Source organism: Gavia stellata, unplaced genomic scaffold (assembly GCF_030936135.1).
Source record: "Gavia stellata isolate bGavSte3 unplaced genomic scaffold, bGavSte3.hap2 HAP2_SCAFFOLD_546, whole genome shotgun sequence".
Lineage (NCBI taxonomy): Eukaryota > Metazoa > Chordata > Aves > Gaviiformes > Gaviidae > Gavia > Gavia stellata.
This window is the reverse complement of record NW_026776865.1, coordinates 1-19,537: the sequence shown is the minus strand read 5'-3', so window position 1 is coordinate 19,537 and position 19,537 is coordinate 1. Positions and strand designations below refer to the sequence as shown.

At 65.4% G+C, this 19,537-nt stretch overlaps 2 protein-coding genes across 2 annotated transcripts in view; one reads left to right on the top strand and one right to left on the bottom strand.

The window, feature by feature from the left end:
• LOC132321371 (ubiquitin-like modifier-activating enzyme 1) overlaps positions 1 to 11,439 on the top strand; it is a 55,435-nt gene extending 43,996 nt beyond the window's left edge. The window contains 5 exon segments of the mRNA XM_059834876.1: positions 2,479 to 2,526; positions 2,528 to 2,671; positions 6,950 to 7,051; positions 8,173 to 8,273; positions 11,277 to 11,439. Of these exon segments, the coding sequence (XP_059690859.1) occupies positions 2,479 to 2,526; positions 2,528 to 2,671; positions 6,950 to 7,051; positions 8,173 to 8,273; positions 11,277 to 11,412 (531 nt within the window). The 3' untranslated portion in view covers positions 11,413 to 11,439.
• A 1,546-nt stretch (positions 11,440 to 12,985) lies between these two features.
• On the bottom strand, positions 12,986 to 19,356 carry CCDC115 (coiled-coil domain containing 115). The gene is made up of 7 exons (XM_059834877.1): positions 19,337 to 19,356; positions 18,191 to 18,297; positions 17,106 to 17,209; positions 16,672 to 16,757; positions 15,466 to 15,594; positions 13,244 to 14,003; positions 12,986 to 13,161 (listed from the first exon to the last, which is right to left on the bottom strand). Exons 1-6 carry the CDS (start codon positions 19,341 to 19,343, stop codon positions 13,273 to 13,275), a joined length of 1,164 nt encoding a protein of 387 aa, XP_059690860.1. The 5' UTR covers positions 19,344 to 19,356; the 3' UTR covers positions 12,986 to 13,161; positions 13,244 to 13,272.
• Positions 19,357 to 19,537: the final 181 nt, after the last annotated feature.

Sequence of the window (19,537 nt, the reverse complement as noted above, 5' to 3'; positions counted from 1 at the left end):
GGTCCTATGGGGGGTCTTATGGGGTGTTATGGGTGCTGGGGGGCACCCATGGGTGCTGAGGGGGTCCTATGGGTGCTGAGGGGGTCCTGTGGGTGCTGGGGGGCACCTATGGGTGCTATGGGGTCCTTATGGGGTGGTATAGGTGTCCCGTGGGCAATGGGGGTTATGGGGGTCCTATGGGTGCTATGGGGGGCTCTTATGGGGTGTTACGGGTGCTGGGGGGTCCCATGGGTGCTGGGAGTCCTACGAGGGTCCTATAGGGGTCCTATAGGGGGTCCTGTGGGTGCTACGGGAGCGTTTTGGGGGTGTTACGGGTGCTGACGGGGTCCTATGGGTGCTATGAGAGTCCTATGGGTGCTGGGGGGGGGGTAGGGGTGCTGGGCGTCCCATGGGTGCTATAGCCGGGGGTCCTATGGGTGCTATAGGGTCTGTAGAGCCACTTTGGGGGCTATAGGGTACCTATAGGATCCATAGGGGGCCTATAGAGCACCTATAGGGTGCGTAGGGTTTAGGTTATAGGTACACCCTATAGATATTTAGGGTGTCTATAGGGTCTGTAGGGTGCACGGAGCACCTATAGATAACGTACAGGGTCCATATAGCACCTATAGAATCTGAGAGCACCTATAGAGCGCGTAGAGGGCCTATAGAGCGCCTATAGGGTGCGTAGGGTTTAGGTTATAGGTACACCCTATAGATATTTAGGGTGTCTATAGGGTCTGTAGGGTGCACAGAGCACCTATAGGTAACGTACAGGGTCCATATAGCACCTATAGAATCTGAGAGCACCTATAGAGCGCGTAGAGGCTCTATAAAGCACCTATAGGGTGCGTAGGGTTTAGGTTACAGGTACACCCTATAGATATTTAGGGTGTCTATAGGGTCTGTAGGGTGCACAGAGCACCTATAGGTAACGTACAGGGTCCATATAGCACCTATAGAATCTGAGAGTACCTATAGAGCGCGTAGAGGCTCTATAAAGCACCTATAGGGTCTATAGGGGGTATATACGATGCGTAGAGAGCCTGTAGAGGACGTATGGGGCTATAGGGTACATATAGGGTGTACGGAGGGTCTGGAGCGCGTAGAGACCATATAGAATACGTATGTACCCTATAGAATACCTGTAGATGTCATAGGATCTATAATGTCTGTAGGCCCTATAGATCTATAGGGTCTGCGTAGGGTCTGTAGTATGTACGGGGGGTCTATAGGGTATGTACAGGTGCTATAGGGTACGTGGGGGTCTGTTGGATACGTATGGTATCGGAGGGTATATAGGGGGCTATAGGGCCCGTAGGAAGCTCTAGGGCTCATATAGGGCTGTAGGGACGTATAGGGCTGTAGGCCCCATAGGGGGTTGTAGGGCCCATATGCAGCTGTAGGGCCCATATGGGGCTGTAGAGACATACAGATTTGTAGGGCCCCTATGGGGCTATAGGGACATATAGGCCTGTAGGGCTCATATGGGGCTGTAGGACTCATATGGGGCTGTAGGGCCCATATGGGGCTATAGGGACATATAGGGCTGTAGGGCCCATAGGGGGTTGTAGGACCCATATGGGGCTGTAGGACCCATATGGGGCTATAGGGACCTATAGGCTTGTAGGGCCCCTATGGGGCTGTAGGGCCCCTATGGGGCTATAGGGACATATAGGCTTGTAGGGCCCCTATGGGGCTGTAGGGCCCATATAGGCCTGTAGGGCCCATAGGGGGTTGTAGGGCCCCTATGGGGCTATAGGGACATATAGGGCTGTAGGGCCCATAGGGGGCTGTAGGGCCCCTATGGGGCTATAGGGACATATAGGCCTGTAGGGCCCATATGGGGCTGTAGGGCCCCTATGGGGCTGTGGAGACATATAGGCCTGTAGGGCCCATATGGGGCTGTAGGGCCCCTATGGGGCTATAGGGACATATAGGCCTGTAGGTCCCATATGGGGCTGTAGGGCCCCTATGGGGCTGTGGAGACATATGGGGCTGTAGGGCCCATATGGGGCTATAGGGACATATAGGCCTGTAGGGTCCATAGGGGGTTGTAGGACCCATATGGGGCTGTAGGGCCCATATGGGGCTGTAGGGCCCATATAGGCCTGTAGGGCCCATTATGGGGCTGTAGGGCCCATATGGGGCTATAGGGACATATAGGCCTGTGGGGCCCATATGGGGCTGTAGGGCCCATAGGGGGTTGTAGGACCCATATGGGGCTGTAGGAACCTATAGGCTTCCAGGAACAGGTAACCTTATAGCTCACATAGGGGATTATAGACCCCATATAGGACCGTAGGCCCATATAGACCCATAGATCCCTTATCCCCCTATAGCCCCTATAGGGCCCTTCACCCCAATCAGAGAGTGGGGAGGGGGAACTCACTCAGCCACGAGGGGACTGGGGGGGGGGGGAGGGTGGGGGTCGAGGTGGGGGTGTTGCCCCCCCCCCCCCCCCCCATAGGTCCCTATAGGTCCCTCTATATGGGGCAGAGCAAATTGATCGCGGGGAAGATCATCCCGGCCATCGCCACCACGACGGGGGGCGGTTGTGGGGCTGGCTTGCCTGGAGCTCTACAAACTGGTCCAAGGCCACCGTCGCTTGGCCTCCTACAAGAACGCCTTCCTCAACTTGGCCCTGCCCTTCGTCGGCTTCTCCGAACCCCTCGCCTGCCCCCGCAACAAGGTGGGGGGCTGCCCCATAGCGTGGCCGCGGACCCTATAGATGGCCCGTAGGGGTTGGGTGGAGGTGGGGGTTGGGGGGTGCTGCGCTAAGGGGTGTGGGTCTTGGGTTGGGGTTGGCTTCTGGAGGTGGTTTGGGGTCTTGGTGGGGTCGGGGGGCTGCCCCACGGCTCCCTGCCCCATAGGACCCAGCCCCATAGCGTTGCCGCGGACCCTATAGATGTCCCGTAGGGGTTGGGTGGAGGTGGGGGCTGGGGGGTGCTGTGCTGAGGGGTGTGGGTCTTGGGTTGGGGTTGGCTTCTGGAGGTGGTTGGGGGTCTTGGTGGGGTCGGGGGGCTGCCCCACGGCTCCCTGCCCCATAGGACCCAGCCCCATAGCGCCGGTGCGGACCCTATAGATGTCCCGTAGGGGTTGGGTGGAGGTGGGGGCTGGGGGGTGCTGCGCTAAGGGGTGTGGGTCTTGGGTTGGGGTTGGCTTCTGGAGGTGGTTTGGGGTCTTGGTGGAGTCGGGGGGCTGCCCCACGGCTCCCTGCCCCATAGGACCCAGCCCCATAGCGTGGCCGCGGACCCTATAGATGTCCCGTAGGGGTTGGGTGGAGGTGGGGGCTGGGGGGTGCTGCGCTAAGGGGTGTGGGTCTTGGGTTGGGGTTGGCTTCTGGAGGTGGTTTGGGGTCTTGGTGGGGTCGGGGGGCTGCCCCACGGCTCCCTGCCCCATAGGACCCAGCCCCATAGCGTTGCCGCGGACCCTATAGATGGTCCGTAGGGGTTGGGTGGAGGTGGGGGCTGGGGGGTGCTGCGCTAAGGGGTGTGAGTCTTGGGTTGGGGTTGGCTTCTGGAGGTGGTTTGGAATCTTGGTGGAGTCGGGGGGCTGCCCCACGGCTCCCTGCCCCATAGGACCCAGCCCCATAGCGTTGCCGCGGACCCTATAGATGTCCCGTAGGGGTTGGGTGGAGGTGGGGGCTGGGGGGTGCTGCGCTAAGGGGTGTGGGTCTTGGGTTGGGGTTGGCTTCTGGAGGTGGTTGGGGGTCTTGGTGGGGTCGGGGGGCTGCCCCACAGCTCCCTGCCCCATAGGACCCAGCCCCATAGCGTTGCTGCGGACCCTATAGATGGCCCGTAGGGGTTGGGTGGAGGTGGGGGCTGGGGGCTGCTGCGCTAAGGGGTGTGGGTCTTGGGTTGGCGTTGGCTTCTGGAGGTGGTTGGGGGTCTTGGTGGGGTCGGGGGGCTGCCCCACGGCTCCCTGCCCCATAGGACCCAGCCCCATAGCGTTGCCGCGGACCCTATAGATGGTCCGTAGGGGTTGGGTGGAGGTGGGGGCTGGGGGGTGCTGCGCTAAGGGGTGTGGGTCTTGGGTTGGGGTTGGCTTCTGGAGGTGGTTGGGGGTCTTGGTGGGGTCGGGGGGGCTGCCCCACAGCTCCCTGCCCCATAGGACCCAGCCCCATAGCGTTGCCGCGGACCCTATAGATGGCCCGTAGGGGTTGGGTGGAGGTGGGGGCTGGGGGGTGCTGTGCTAAGGGGTGTGAGTCTTGGGTTGGGGTTGGCTTCTGGAGGTGGTTTGGGGTCTTGGTGGAGTCGGGGGGCTGCCCCACAGCTCCCTGCCCCATAGGACCCAGCCCCATAGCGTTGCCGCGGACCCTATAGATGTCCCGTAGGGGTTGGGTGGAGGTGGGGGCTGGGGGGTGCTGCGCTAAGGGGTGTGGGTCTTGGGTTGGGGTTGGCTTCTGGAGGTGGTTGGGGGTCTTGGTGGGGTCGGGGGGCTGCCCCACGGCTCCCTGCCCCATAGGACCCAGCCCCATAGCGTTGCCGCGGACCCTATAGATGTCCCGTAGGGGTTGGGTGGAGGTGGGGGCTGGGGGGTGCTGTGCTGAGGGGTGTGGGTCTTGGGTTGGGGTTGGCTTCTGGAGGTGGTTGGGGGTCTTGGTGGGGTCGGGGGGCTGCCCCACGGCTCCCTGCCCCATAGGACCCAGCCCCATAGCGCCGGTGCGGACCCTATAGATGTCCCGTAGGGGTTGGGTGGAGGTGGGGGCTGGGGGGTGCTGCGCTAAGGGGTGTGGGTCTTGGGTTGGGGTTGGCTTCTGGAGGTGGTTGGGGGTCTTGGTGGGGTCGGGGGGCTGCCCCACAGCTCCCTGCCCCATAGGACCCAGCCCCATAGCGTGGCCGCGGACCCTATAGATGGCCCGTAGGGGTTGGGTGGAGGTGGGGGCTGGGGGGTGCTGCGCTAAGGGGTGTGGGTCTTGGGTTGGGGTTGGCTTCTGGAGGTGGTTGGGGGTCTTGGTGGAGTCGGGGGGCTGCCCCACGGCTCCCTGCCCCATAGGACCCAGCCCCATAGCGCTGGCGCGGACCCTATAGATGTCCCGTAGGGGTTGGGTGGAGGTGGGGGCTGGGGGCTGCTGCGCTAAGGGGTGTGGGTCTTGGGTTGGGGTTGGCTTCTGGAGGTGGTTGGGGGTCTTGGTGGGGTCAGGGGGCTGCCCCACGGCTCCCTGCCCCATAGGACCCAGCCCCATAGCGTTGCCGCGGACCCTATAGATGTCCCGTAGGGGTTAGGTGGAGGTGGGGGCTGGGGGGTCCTGCGCTAAGGGGTGTGGGTCTTGGGTTGGCGTTGGCTTCTGGAGGTGGTTGGGGGTCTTGGTGGGGGTCGGGGGGCTGCCCCACGGCTCCCTGCCCCATAGGACCCAGCCCCATAGCGCCGGTGCGGACCCTATAGATGTCCCGTAGGGGTTGGGTGGAGGTGGGGGCTGGGGGGTGCTGCGCTAAGGGGTGTGGGTCTTGGGTTGGGGTTGGCTTCTGGAGGTGGTTGGGGGTCTTGGTGGGGTCAGGGTGCTGCCCCATGGCTCCCTGCCCCATAGAAGCCAGCCCCATAGCGCCGGTGCAGACCCTATAGATGTCCCGTAGGGGTTTGGTGGATGTGGGGTCTGTTGGGGTGCTGTGCTAAGGGTTGTGGGTCTTGGGTTGGGGTTGGCTTCTGGAGGTGGTTGGGGGTCTTGGTGGGGTCAGGGTGCTGCCCCACGGCTCCCTGCCCCATAGGACCCAGCCCCATAGCGTGGCCGCGGACCCTATAGATGTCCCGTAGGGGTTGGGTGGAGGTGGGGGCTGGGGGGTGCTGCGCTAAGGGGTGTGGGTCTTGGGTTGGGGTTGGCTTCTGGAGATGGTTGGGGGTCTTGGTGGGGTCGGGGGGCTGCCCCACGGCTCCCTGCCCCATAGGACCCAGCCCCATAGCGTTGCCGCGGACCCTATAGATGGCCCGTAGGGGTTGGGTGGAGGTGGGGGCTGGGGGGGTGCTGCGCTAAGGGGTGTGGGTCTTGGGTTGGGGTTGGCTTCTGGAGGTGGTTGGGGGTCTTGGTGGGGTCGGGGGGCTGCCCCACGGCTCCCTGCCCCATAGGACCCAGGCCCATAGCGCTGGCGCGGACCCTATAGATGTCCCGTAGGGGTTGGGTGGAGGTGGGGGCTGGGGGCTGCTGCGCTAAGGGGTGTGGGTCTTGGGTTGGGTTGGCTTCTGGAGGTGGTTGGGGGTCTTGGTGGGGTCGGGGGGCTGCCCACGGCTCCCTGCCCCATAGGACCCAGCCCATAGCGTTGCCGCGGACCCTATAGATGGCCCGTAGGGGTTGGGTGGAGGTGGAGGCTGGGGGGTGCTGCGCTAAGGGGTGTGGGTCTTGGGTTGGGGTTGGCTTCTGGAGGTGGTTGGGGGTCTTGGTGGGGTCGGGGGGCTGCCCCACGGCTCCCTGCCCCATAGGACCCAGCCCCATAGCGCTGGCGCGGACCCTATAGATGTCCCGTAGGGGTTGGGTGGAGGTGGGGGCTGGGGGGTGCTGCGCTAAGGGGTGTGGGTCTTGGGTTGGGGTTGGCTTCTGGAGGTGGTTGGGGGTCTTGGTGGGGTCGGGGGGCTGCCCCACGGCTCCCTGCCCCATAGGACCCAGCCCCATAGCGCTGGCGCGGACCCTATAGATGTCCCGTAGGGGTTGGGTGGAGGTGGGGGCTGTTGGGTGCTGCGCTAAGGGGTGTGGGGTTGGGTTGTAGAGGTGGTTGGGGGTCTTGGTGGGGTTGGGGGGGCTGCCCCACGGCTCCCTGCCCCATAGAAGCCAGCCCCATAGCATGGTGGGGGACCCTCTAGGTGCCCCACATCACCCCATTGTCCTAGTGACCCCCCCCTAGACCCCCAGTTGCCCCCTCTGGGTCCTAGAGCCCAACCGTAGGTCCCTCCCCGTGGGTCCCACCCCCTCGCCGTGGGTCTCAGCCCCCTTGCCGTGGGTCTGAGCCCCTTCGCCGTGGGTCTGCCCCCTTCCTCCCAGTACTATGAGGTGGAGTGGACGCTGTGGGACCGGTTCGAGGTGCAGGGGCTGCAGCCCGACGGGCAGGAGATGACCCTGCGCCAGTTCCTCGCCTACTTCAAGGTACTGGGAGCACTGGGAGGGACTGGGAGGGAGGACGGGGGCACTTGGGGGGCACTTAGGGGGCACTTGGGGGGCACTTGGGCCCCACCCCATGTCCCTGTGTCCCCCAGAAGGACCCCAACTCAAGAGGGGACACCCCAGGGGGAAGGTGGGGAGATGTGGCCACCACAGTGGTGGGTCCCCCCACGGCAGTGGGGCGCCGTGGGTCACCGTGGGGCACCCTTGGGTGCTCTGCGCCCCACCCAACGTCCCCACGTCCCCCCCAGTGTCCCCATGTCCCTTTGGAGGAGGCCATCTTAGAGGGGACACCCCAGGGGGAAGGTGGGGAGATGTGGCCACCACGGTGGCGGGTCCCCCCACAGCCGTGGGTCGCCGTGGGGCACCCTTGGGTGCTCTGCGCCCCACCTGACGTCCCCAGACCCACACGTCGTCCCCGTGTCCCTTTGGAGGAGGCCATCTTAGAGGGGACACCCCAGGGGGAAGGTGGGGAGATGTGGCCACCACGGTGGCGGGTCCCCCCACAGCCGTGGGGCGCTGTGGGTCACCGTGGGGCACCCTTGGGTGCTCTGCGCCCCACCTGACGTCCCCAGACCCACACGTCGTCCCGTGTCCCTTTGGAGGAGGCCATCTTAGAGGGGATACCCCAGGGAGAAGGTGGGGAGATGTGGCCACCACAGTGGCGGGTCCCCCCCCCGGCCGTGGGGCGCCGTGGGTCGCCGTGGGGCACCCTTGGGTGCTCTGCGCCCCACCCGACGTCCCCACGTCCCCCCCAGTGTCCCCATGTCCCTTTGGAGGAGGCCATCTTAGAGGGGACACCCCAGGGAGAAGGTGGGGAGATGTGGCCACCACGGTGGCGGGTCCCCCCCCGGCCGTGGGGCGCTGTGGGTCGCCGTGGGGCACCCTTGGGTGCTCTGCACCCCACCCAACGTCCCCACGTCCCCCCCAGTGTCCCCATGTCCCTTTGGAGGAGGCCATCTTAGACGGGACACCCCAGGGAGAAGGTGGGGAGATGTGGCCACCACAGTGGTGGGTCCCCCCACGGCAGTGGGGCGCTGTGGGTCGCCGTGGGGCACCCTTGGGTGCTCTGCCCCCCACCCGACGTCCCCGTGTCCCCCCCCCAGAAGGAGCACCGGCTGGAGATCACGATGCTGTCGCAGGGCGTCTCCATGCTCTACTCCTTCTTCATGCCGGCCGCCAAACTGCGCGAGCGCCACGATCAACCGTAGGAGCCGGGTGGGGGGCACCCATGGGTGGGGGGCACCCATGGGTGGGGGGGGAGCACCCATGGGTGGGGGGGGGGTTTGGGGGGGGGATGTGGGGCTCGGGACATGTTCTGTGGGGGGAGGGAGAGGGAGGTGAGGTTTAGGGTGAAGGACACGTCCCGTGGGTGGGGGACATGTCACCGCGATGCCACCCCGTGGCCACGTCCCCGTCAGGTGACAGTCCCCATGGTTGAGGCCACCGCCATGCCACCCCGTGTCCCCGCCGGGTGACAGTCCCCGTGTCCGAGGCCACCACAGGTTGTCACCACGATGCCACCCCGTGTCCCCGTCCCCATCAGGTGACAATCTCCACGGTTGAGGCCACCACAGGTTGTCACCACGATGCCACCCCTGTCCCTGTCCCCGTTGGGTGACAATCTCCACGGTTGAGGCCACCACAGGTTGTCACCATGATGCCACCCCTGTCCCTGTCCCCATCGGGTGACAATGTCCACAGTTGAGGCCACCACAGGTTGTCACCACGATGCTGTCCCTGTCCCCGTTGGGTGACAATCTCCATGGTTGAGGCCACCACAGGTTGTCACCACGATGCCACCCCTGTCCCATCCCCGTTGGGTGACAATCTCCACGGTTGAGGCCACCATGGGTGCTCACTGCGATGTCACCCCTGTCCCCATCCCCATCGGGTGACAATGTCCACAGTTGAGGCCACCACAGGTTGTCACCACGATGCCACCCCTGTCCCCATCCCCGTTGGGTGACAATCTCCACGGTTGAGGCCTCGCGATGCCACCCCACGTCCCCGTAGGGTGACAGTCCCCGTGTCCGAGGCCACCCCGGGTGCTCACCACGATGTCCCCGTCCCCATCGGGTGACAGTCCCCCTGTTTGAGGCCACCGTGATGCCACCCCGTGTCCCCGCCGGGTGACAGTCCCTATGTCCGAGGCCACCACAGGTTGTCACCACAATGCTGTCCCTGTCCCCGTTGGGTGACAATCTCCACGGTTGAGGCCACCACAGGTTGTCACCACAATGCTGTCCCTGTCCCCGTTGGGTGACAATCTCCACGGTTGAGGCCACCACAGGTTGTCACCATGATGCCACCCCTGTCCCTGTCCCCGTTGGGTGACAGTCCCCACGGTTGAGGCCACCACAGGTTGTCACCACGATGCCACCCCTGTCCCCATCCCCGTTGGGTGACGATCTCCATGGTTGAGGCCACCACAGGTTGTCACCATGATGCCACCCCTGTCCCCATCCCCGTTGGGTGACAATCTCCATGGTTGAGGCCACCATGGGTGCTCACCACGATGCCACCCCTGTCCCCATCCCCATCGGGTGACAATGTCCACAGTTGAGGCCACCACAGGTTGTCACCACGATGCCACCCCTGTCCCCGTCCCCGTTGGGTGACAATCTCCACGGTTGAGGCCTCGCGATGCCACCCCACGTCCCCGTAGGGTGACAGTCCCCGTGTCCGAGGCCACCCCGGGTGCTCACCACGATGTCCCCGTCCCCGTTGGGTGACAGTCCCCCCGTTTGAGGCCACCGCCATGCCACCCCGTGTCCCTGCCGGGTGACAGTCCCTATGTCCGAGGCCACCACAGGTTGTCACCACGATGCTGTCCCTGTCCCCGTTGGGTGACAATCTCCACGGTTGAGGCCACCACAGGTTGTCACCACAATGCCACCCCTGTCCCCGTCCCCGTAGGGTGACAATCTCCACGGTTGAGGCCTCGCGATGCCACCCCGTGTCCCGCCGGGTGACAGTCCCCGTGTCCGAGGCCACCACAGGTTGTCACCATGATGCCACCCCACGTCCCCGTAGGGTGACAGTCCCCGTGTCCGAGGCCACCACAGGTTGTCACCACGATGCCACCCCTGTCCCCGTTGGGTGACAATCTCCACGGTTGAGGCCTCGCGATGCCACCCCATGTCCCTGCCGGGTGACAGTCCCCGTGTCCGAGGCCACCACAGGTTGTCACCATGATGCCACCCCGTGTCCCTGCTGGGTGACAGTCCCTATGTCCGAGGCCACCACAGGTTGTCACCACGATGCCACCCCTGTCCCCGTTGGGTGACAATCTCCACGGTTGAGGCCTCGCGATGCCACCCACGTCCCCGTAGGGTGACAGTCCCCGTGTCCGAGGCCACCACAGGTTGTCACCACGATGCCACCCCATGTCCCTGCCGGGTGACAGTCCCCGTGTCCGAGGCCACCACAGGTTGTCACCACGATGCCACCCCATGTCCCTGCCGGGTGACAGTCCCCGTGTCCGAGGCCACCACAGGTTGTCACCATGATGCCACCCCGTGTCCCCGCCGGGTGACAGTCCCTATGTCCGAGGCCACCACAGGTTGTCACCACGATGCCACCCCTGTCCCCGTTGGGTGACAATCTCCACGGTTGAGGCCTCGCGATGCCACCCACGTCCCCGTAGGGTGACAGTCCCCGTGTCCGAGGCCACCCCGGGTGCTCACCACGATGTCCCCGTCCCCGTTGGGTGACAGTCCCCCCGTTTGAGGCCACCGCCATGCCACCCCATGTCCCTGCCGGGTGACAGTCCCTATGTCCGAGGCCACCACAGGTTGTCACCACGATGCTGTCCCTGTCCCCGTTGGGTGACAATCTCCACGGTTGAGGCCACCACAGGTTGTCACCACAATGCTGTCCCTGTCCCCGTTGGGTGACAATCTCCACGGTTGAGGCCACCACAGGTTGTCACCATGATGCCACCCCTGTCCCTGTCCCCGTTGGGTGACAGTCCCCACGGTTGAGGCCACCACAGGTTGTCACCACAATGCCACCCTGTCCCCGTCCCCGTTGGGTGACAATGTCCACAGTTGAGGCCTCGCGATGCCACCCCACGTCCCCGTAGGGTGACAGTCCCGTGTCCGAGGCCACCACAGGTTGTCACCATGATGCCACCCCGTGTCCCCGCCGGGTGACAGTCCCCGTGCCCGCTGGCAGCGTGGGGTGACGCGGTCCCCGGTCCCCGCAGGATGACGGAGATCGTGGCGCGGGTCTCCAAGAAGAAGGTTGGCCGCCATGTCAAGGCGCTCGTCTTCGAGCTCTGCTGCAACGACGACACCGACGCCGACATCGAGGTGCCCTACGTGCGCTATACCATCCGCTAGCCCCGCCCACTGGGGGGCGGGGCCACGCCCGGCCACACCCCCACCCACCCGGCCACGCCCTCTGCCCACCTGGCCACGCCCCCCCCTCCTGAGCCCCGCCCCATTCCGTCTCTTTTTCCTCTAGTTGTTGTTGTGTCTTGGCCCCGCCCCTGGGTTGGGGGGGCGGGGCTTGGGGGGGCGGGGCGAGGGGGGCCCCGCCCAATAAATATAGACCTTGGCAGAAGGTGGGTGTCACCTGGGGGGGGGAGGGGAGGGGGTGGGTGGGGCCAAGATGGCCGCCGGGTGGGGTCACCTGGTGCTGAGGGGGTGTGGCACCAAGATGGCCGCCTGGTGATGTCACAGCGGCACCGAGATGACCCCCAGGTGATGTCACAGTGGCACAAGATGGCGGCCAGGTGACGCCAAGGGGGTGTGGCACCAAGATGGCCGCCTGGTGACATCACAGTGGCACCAAGATGGCGGCCTGGTGACATCACAGCGGCACTGAGATGGCGGCCGGGTGACGCCAGGGGGGTGTGGCACCAAGATGGCCCCCAGGTGACATCACAGCAGCACCAAGATGGCGGCCTGGTGACGCCAAGGGGGTGTGGCACCAAGATGGCCGCCTGGTGACATCACAGTGGCACCAAGATGGCGGCCTGGTGACATCACAGCGGCACCGAGATGGCGGCCGGGTGACGCCAGGGGGGGTGTGGCACCAAGATGGCCCCCAGGTGACATCACAGCGGCACCAAGATGGCGGCCTGGTGACGCCAAGGGGGTGTGGCACCAAGATGGCCCCCAGGTGACATCACAGCAGCACCAAGATGGCGGCTGGGCGACGCCAAGGGGGTGTGGCACCAAGATGGCCGCCTGGTGATGTCACAGCGGCACCGAGATGGCCCCCAGGTGATGTCACAGTGGCACCAAGATGGTGGCCGGGTGACACCAAGAGGAGGTGACATCGAGGTGGCACCAAGATGGCCGCCTGGTGACATCACAGCGGCACTGAGATGGCCGCCAGGTGACACCGAGGGGGTGTGGCACCAAGATGGCCGCCTGGTGATGTCATAGCGGCACCGAGACGGCCCCCAGGTGACGTCACAGCGGCACCAAGATGGCTGCCGGGTGACACCAAGGGGGTGTGGCACCAAGATGGCCCCCTGGTGACACCAAGGGGGCCTGGTGACATCACAGCGACACCAAGATGGTGGCCGGGTGACACCAAGAGGAGGTGACATCGAGGTGGCACCAAAATGGCCCCCTGATGACATCACAGCGGCACCGAGATGGCAGCCGGGTGACACCAAGAGGAGGTGACATCGAGGTGGCACCAAGATGGCCACCGGGTGACACCAAAGTGGCACCAAGATGGCGGCCTGGTGACACCAACGTGGCACCAAGATGGTGGCCAGGTGACACCAAGAGGAGGTGACATCGAGGTGGCACCAAGATGGCCACCGGGTGACACCAAAATGGCCACTGGGTGACACCAGGGTGGCACCAAGATGGCCGTCGGGTGACACCAGGGTGACACCAAGGTGGTGGCCCGGTGGCAGCGGGAGAGGGTTGGGGACAGAGGGTGACACGGAGCCAACGGCCACCACGTCTTTATTGGGGGGGGGACACGGGCCGGTGGCCGCGGCCACTGTCACGGGGACGGTGACGTCACTGTCACCTGCGGGCGGGCGCTGTGTCACCGGTGGTGTCCTCGTGGTGTCCTCGTGTCACCGGAGGTGTCCTCGTGTCACCCGTGGGGCTCCTCGTCACCTGCGGGTGGGTCAGGGTGTCACCTGCGTCCCCGGGGGGGTCACAGTGTCACCTGCGGTGTCCCCCCCCGCCCCGGTGTCACCTGCGGACGTGTCCCCGGCGCTGTCCGTGTCACGCGGTCCCCGTGTCCCCACTTGTCACCGTGTCCCCTGTGGTCGCGGTGTCACCTGCGGTGTCCGTGTCACATGTGGTCTTGGTGTCCCCGTGGTCCTCGGTGTCACACGGGGTCTCGGTGTCACCTGTGGTGTCGGTGTCATAGGGGGTCTCGGTGTCCCCAAGTGTCCCTGTGTCCCCAAGGGTCTCAGTGTCACCTGAGGTCCCCATGTCACCTGTGGTCTCGGTGTCCCCAAGTGTCCCCGTGTCCCCAAGGGTCTCAGTGTCACCTGAGGTCCCCATGTCACCTGTGGTCTCGGTGTCCCCAAGTGTCCCCGTGTCCCCAAGGGTCTCAGTGTCACCTGAGGTCCCCATGTCACCCGAAGTCTGGGTGTCCCCAAGTGTCCCTGTGTCCCCAAGGGTCTCTGTGTCACCTGAGGTCCCCATGTCACCCGTGATCTCGGTGTCCCCAAGGGCCTCGGTGTCACCTGAGGTCCCCGTGTCACCTGTGGTGTTGGTGTCCCCAAAGGTCTTGGTGTCACCTGAGGTCCCCGTGTCACCCGTGGTCTCGGTGTCCCCAAGTGTCCCCGTGTCCCCAAGGGTCTCGGTGTCCCCTGAGGTCCCCGTGTCCCCCGCGGTCCCGATGTCCCCGTCCAGGTGACGTTTGCGGCGCAGGAGGGCGCGGTAGCGGGTGGCAGCCGCCGTCACGGCACCCTGCAGCTCCGCCAGCTCCACCGCCACCGTCACCCCTGGGGACAGGGGACACGGGGGGGGTCAGGGGTCACGGGGGGGGTCAGGGGTCATGGGGGGGGTCAGGGGCCACAGCAGGGGGACATTTGAGGTGACAAAGGGACGGAGGGGGTGGCATGGGGACGAGGAGGTGGCACAGGGTCATGACCTTTAGGGTCCCCCCCCAGATTTGGGGACACCCCGTAGTTCTTGGGGCCCCCCCCAAATTGTGGGGACACCCCCCCCCGGTTTGGGGGACCCCCCCCAAGTTTTGGGGACACCCCCAAGTTTTGGGGACCCCCCCAAGTTCTTGGGGACACCCCCCCAAGTTTCGGGGACCCCCTTTGAGTCTTGGGGACACACCCTCGATTTTGGGGACCCCCCCCGGTTCCCCCTCCCCCCCCTCCATTTTGGGGACCCCCCCCCGGTTCCCCCTCCCCCCCCTCCATTTTGGGGACCCCCCCAAGTTCCCCCTCCCCCCCTCCATTTTGGGGACCCCCCAAGTTCCCCTCCCCCCCTCCATTTTGGGGACCCCCCCAAGTTCCCCCTCCCCCCCCTCCATTTTGGGGACCCCCCCGGTTCCCCCTCCCCCCCCTCCATTTTGGGGACCCCCCAAGTTCCCCCTCCCCCCCCTCCATTTTGGGGACCCCCCCCGGTTCCCCCTCCCCCCCCTCCATTTTGGGGACCCCCCCCGGTTCCCCCTTCCCCCCCTCCATTTTGGGGACCCCCCAAGTTCCCCCTTCCCCCCCTCCATTTTGGGGACCCCCCCCAAGTTCCCCCTTCCCCCCCGTCCATTTTGGGGACCCCCCAAGTTCCCCCTCCCCCCCCTCCATTTTGGGGACCCCCCCCAAGTTCCCCCTTCCCCCCCGTCCATTTTGGGGATCCCCCCAAGTTCCCCCTCCCCCCCCTCCATTTTGGGACCCCCCAAGTTCCCCCTTCCCCCCCTCCATTTTGGGGACCCCCCCCAAGTTCCCCCTTCCCCCCGTCCATTTTGGGGACCCCCCAAGTTCCCCCTCCCCCCCCTCCATTTTGGGGACCCCCCCCAAGTTCCCCCTTCCCCCCCGTCCATTTTGGGGATCCCCCAAGTTCCCCCTCCCCCCCCTCCATTTTGGGGACCCCCCAAGTTCCCCCTCCCCCCCCTCCATTTTGGGACCCCCCAAGTTCCCCCTTCCCCCCTCCATTTTGGGGACCCCCCCGGTTCCCCTTCCCCCCTCGATTTTGGGGACCCCCCCAAGTTCCCCCTCCCCCCCTCCATTTTGGGGACCCCCCCAGTTCCCCCTTCCCCCCCTCCATTTTGGGGACCCCCCCGGTTCCCCCTTCCCCCCTCGATTTTGGGGATCCCCCAAGTTCCCCCTTCCCCCCCTCCATTTTGGGGACCCCCCCCGGTTCCCCCTTCCCCCCCTCCATTTTGGGGACCCCCCCAGTTCCCCCTTCCCCCCCTCCATTTTGGGGACCCCCTCGATTTTGGGGACCCCCCCTCACCCTGGATGAAGCTGCCCTGGGCCTGCCGCAGGCTGGGGGGCACCAGCACCCCAAACCAGGCCAAGGGGTCGGGGGGGGCCCGGGGGGGGGCACCCCCTTTTTCTGGGGGACCCCGACGCTGCCGCAGCCCTGGGGGGGGGGGGCAAAGGTCAGTGACTCCCCAAAAATACTTGGGGACCCCCACTCCTCCCCAGCACCCATGGGACCCCCCCAAGGACCCCCACTCCCCCCCAGCACCCATGGGACCCCCCCAGCACCCATGGGACCCCCCCAAGGACCTCCACTCCCCCCAGCACCCATGGGACCCCCCCTGTACCCATGGGACCCCCCAAAGGACCCCCACTCCCCCCCAGCACCCATGGGACACCCCAAGGACCCCCACTCCCCCCCAGCACCCATGGGACCCCCCCTGTACCCATGGGACCCCCACAAGGACTCCCACTCCCCCCCCCAGCACCCATGGGACCCCCCCAGCACCCACAATTCTCCCCTGCACCCATAGGACCCCCCCCCAGGACCACCACTCCCCTCTTAGCACCCATGGGCCCCTCCCCAGGGACCCACAACCCCACCTCACCCCCCAGCACCCATGGGACCCCCCCCCGACCCCCAACCCAGCACCCATGGGACCCCCCAGCACCCATGGGACCCCCCCAAGGACCCCCACTCCCCTCCAGCACCCATGGGACACCCCAAGGACCCCCACTCCTCCCCAGCACCCATGGGACCCCCCCAAGGACCCCCACTCCCCCCCAGCACCCATGGGACCCCCCCAGCACCCATGGGACCCCCCCAAGGACCTCCACTCCCCCCCAGCACCCATGGGACCCCCCCTGTACCCATGGGACCCCCCAAAGGACTCCCACTCCCCCCCCCAGCATCCATGGGACGCCCCCAGCACCCACAATTCTCCCCTGCACCCATAGTGACCCCCCCCCAGGACCACCACTCCCCTCTTAGCACCCATGGGCCCCTCCCCAGGGACCCACAACCCCACCCCAGCACCCATGGGACCCCCCCCCGACCCCCAACCCAGCACTCCCAGTCCTCCCAGCACCCATGGGACCCCCCCAGCACCCATGGGACCCCCCCAAGGACCTCCACTCCCCCCCAGCACCCATGGGACCCCCCAAGGACCTCCACTCCCCCCCCAGCACCCATGGGACCCCCCCAGCACCCATGGGACCCCCCCCAGCACCCTCTTACCATCGCCCCCCCCCTGCTGGGGGTCCTCGGGGTCCCCCCCCGTACCCGGCACCTCCTGGAAGTGGGGGGGCCCCCCCGGGTCCTGCCTGGGGGGGTGACATGGGGACACGGGTGTCACCGACACCCCCTGGTGTCACCCCTCCCCTGGCACCCCCCCCCCAGCACCCTCAACCCCCCCCCCCCAAATTGGGGACATCGGTGTCACCGTGTCACACACTCCACCCCCCCCTCAAACTGGGGACACCCCCAATGTCACCCCCACTCGGGGACACCCGTGTCACCCCCCCACGTGTCCCCATGTCCCCCCCATGTCCCTTTTTGTCCCTCCCAACCGGTGGGTCCCCGTGTCCCCCCGTGTCCCTGTCACCCCCCTCCATGTCCTTGTCCCCGTGTGTGTCCCCGGTGTCCCCGTGTCCCCCCCCGGTGTCCCCTACCTGGGGAGGACGCGGACGCGGGGGACCATGGTGGCCCCGTACTGTAGGGACGAGACGCGGTGGCACCCGAGGGAGTAACGGGCCTGGGAGAGGGACAGCCACCCCTTTGGGGACACGGGGGGGGGACACGGGGTCAGGGGGGACAGGGACAGCCACCCCTGGGGACACGGGGACATGGGGGGACAGGGACAGCCACCCCTGGGGACATGGGGCAGATGAGGACAGAGTGGTGTGTCCCCATGGCGTGTCCCTGTGGTGGGTGACATGTCCCCATGGCGGGTGGCACGTCCCCATGTGTGTCCCCATGGCAGGTGGCACGTCCCCACGCGTGTCCCCAGGGTGTGTGGCACATCCCCATGGCGGGTGGCACGTCCCCATGTGTGTCCCCATGGCGGGTGGCACGTCCCCATGGCAGGCGGCATGTCCCCACACGTGTCCCCATGGCAGGTGGCACGTCCCCACGCGTGTCCCCATGGTGTGTGGCACGTCCCCATCTGTGCCTGTGGAGAGTGGCACGTCCCCAAGGCGGGTGGCACGTCCCCATGTGTGTCCCTATGGTGGGTGACATGTCCCCATGGCGTGTGGCACATCCCCATGTGTGTCCCCATGGCGGGTGACATGTCCCCATGGTGTGTGGCATGTCCCCATGTGTGTCTCCATGGCGGGTGGCACGTCCCCATGTGTGTCCCCATGGCGGGTGGCACGTCCCCATGGCATGTGGCACGTCCCCATGTGTGTCCCCATGGCAGGTGGCACGTCTCCTTGGCATGTGGCATGTCCCCACGTGTGCCTGTGGAGGGTGACACGTCCCCATGTGTGTCCCCATGGCGGGTGGCACGTCCCCATGGCAGGTGGCATGTCCCCCACGAGTCCCCATGGCGGGTGACGTGTCCCCATGGCGGGTGACGTGTCCCCATGTGTGTCCCCATGGTGGGTGACATGTCCCCATGTGCGTCCCCATGGCGGGTAGCACGTCCCCATGTGTGTCCCCATGGTGGGTGCTGTGTCCCCACAGCGGGTGGCACATCCCCACACATGTCCCCACGGCGGGTGGCCCGTCCCCACGCCTGTCCCCGCCCTGTCACCTGCCGCAGGAGCTGGGTGAGGAGGTGACGCCTCTGCTGCAGTGTCTCCAGCGCTTCCAGCAGCTCCAGCGCCGCCGCGTCCAGCGTCCCCCCCGCCACGGGAGACCCTACGTAAACAAACACCCATGGGAGACCCTATATAAAGACCCCCCCGCCATGGCAGACCCTATATAAACACACACACCCCCATATAAAGACCCCCCCGCCATGGGAGACCCTATATAAACACACACCCCCCTCATATAAACACCCCCCGCCATGGGAGACCCTATATAAACACACACACCCCTCATATAAAGACCCCCCCGCCATGGCAGAGCCTATATAAACACACTCCCCCCTCATATAAAGACCCCCCCGCCACGGGAGACCCTATATAAACACACTCCCCCCTCATATAAAGACCCCCCCGCCATGGGAGACCCTATATAAACACACTCCCCCCTCATATAAAGACCCCCCCGCCATGGGAGACCCTATATAAACACACTCCCCGTCATATAAAGACCCCCCCGCCACGGGAGACCCTATATAAACACACTCCCCCCTCATATAAAGACCCCCCCGCCACGGGAGACCCTATATAAACACACTCCCCCCTCATATAAACACCCCCCCGCCATGGGAGACCCTATATAAACACACTCCCCCCTCATATAAAGACCCCCCCGCCACGGGAGACCCTATATAAACACACTCCCCCCTCATATAAAGACCCCCCCGCCACGGGAGACCCTATATAAACACACTCCCCCCTCATATAAAGACCCCCCCGCCACGGGAGACCCTATATAAACACACTCCCCCCTCATATAAAGACCCCCCCGCCACGGGAGACCCTATATAAACACACACACCCCCATATAATAGACCCCCCCGCCATGGGAGACCCTATATAAACACACTCCCCCCTCATATAAAGACCCCCCCGCCATGGGAGACCCTATATAAACACACACAACCCCATATAAAGACCCCCCCGCCACGGGAGACCCTATATAAACACACACCCCCCTCATATAAAGACCCCCCCGCCACGGGAGACCCTATATAAACACACACACCCCTCATATAAAGACCCCCCCGCCATGGGAGACCCTATATAAACACACACACCCCCATATAAAGACCCCCTCTCTCACCGACCCTCCATTGCTGCCGCCGCCGCCGACCCGCACGGCGGCCTCACGCCGGCCCACCGCCTCCTCCAATAGCAGCCGCCCCCCGCCGCTTCTCCGCCAATCAGCGCTCGCGGCGGGGCAAAAGGCGGAGCTTACCTGAGGGCTGGCGGCGGGGCGAGGTGAAGCCGGTTCGGGCGCCATCTTGGTGGAGGGCATAGCGTTGCCA

Coding starts and splice junctions, on each gene's coding strand:
- CCDC115 (XM_059834877.1), bottom strand. Junction 16,758..17,105: donor CGCGTCCGCGTCCTCCCCAG/GTAGGGGACACC, acceptor TCACCCCCCCAG/GCAGGACCCGGGGGGGCCCC. Junction 15,595..16,671: donor CCAGCAGGGGGGGGGCGATG/GTAAGAGGGTGC, acceptor CCCCCCCCCCAG/GGCTGCGGCAGCGTCGGGGT.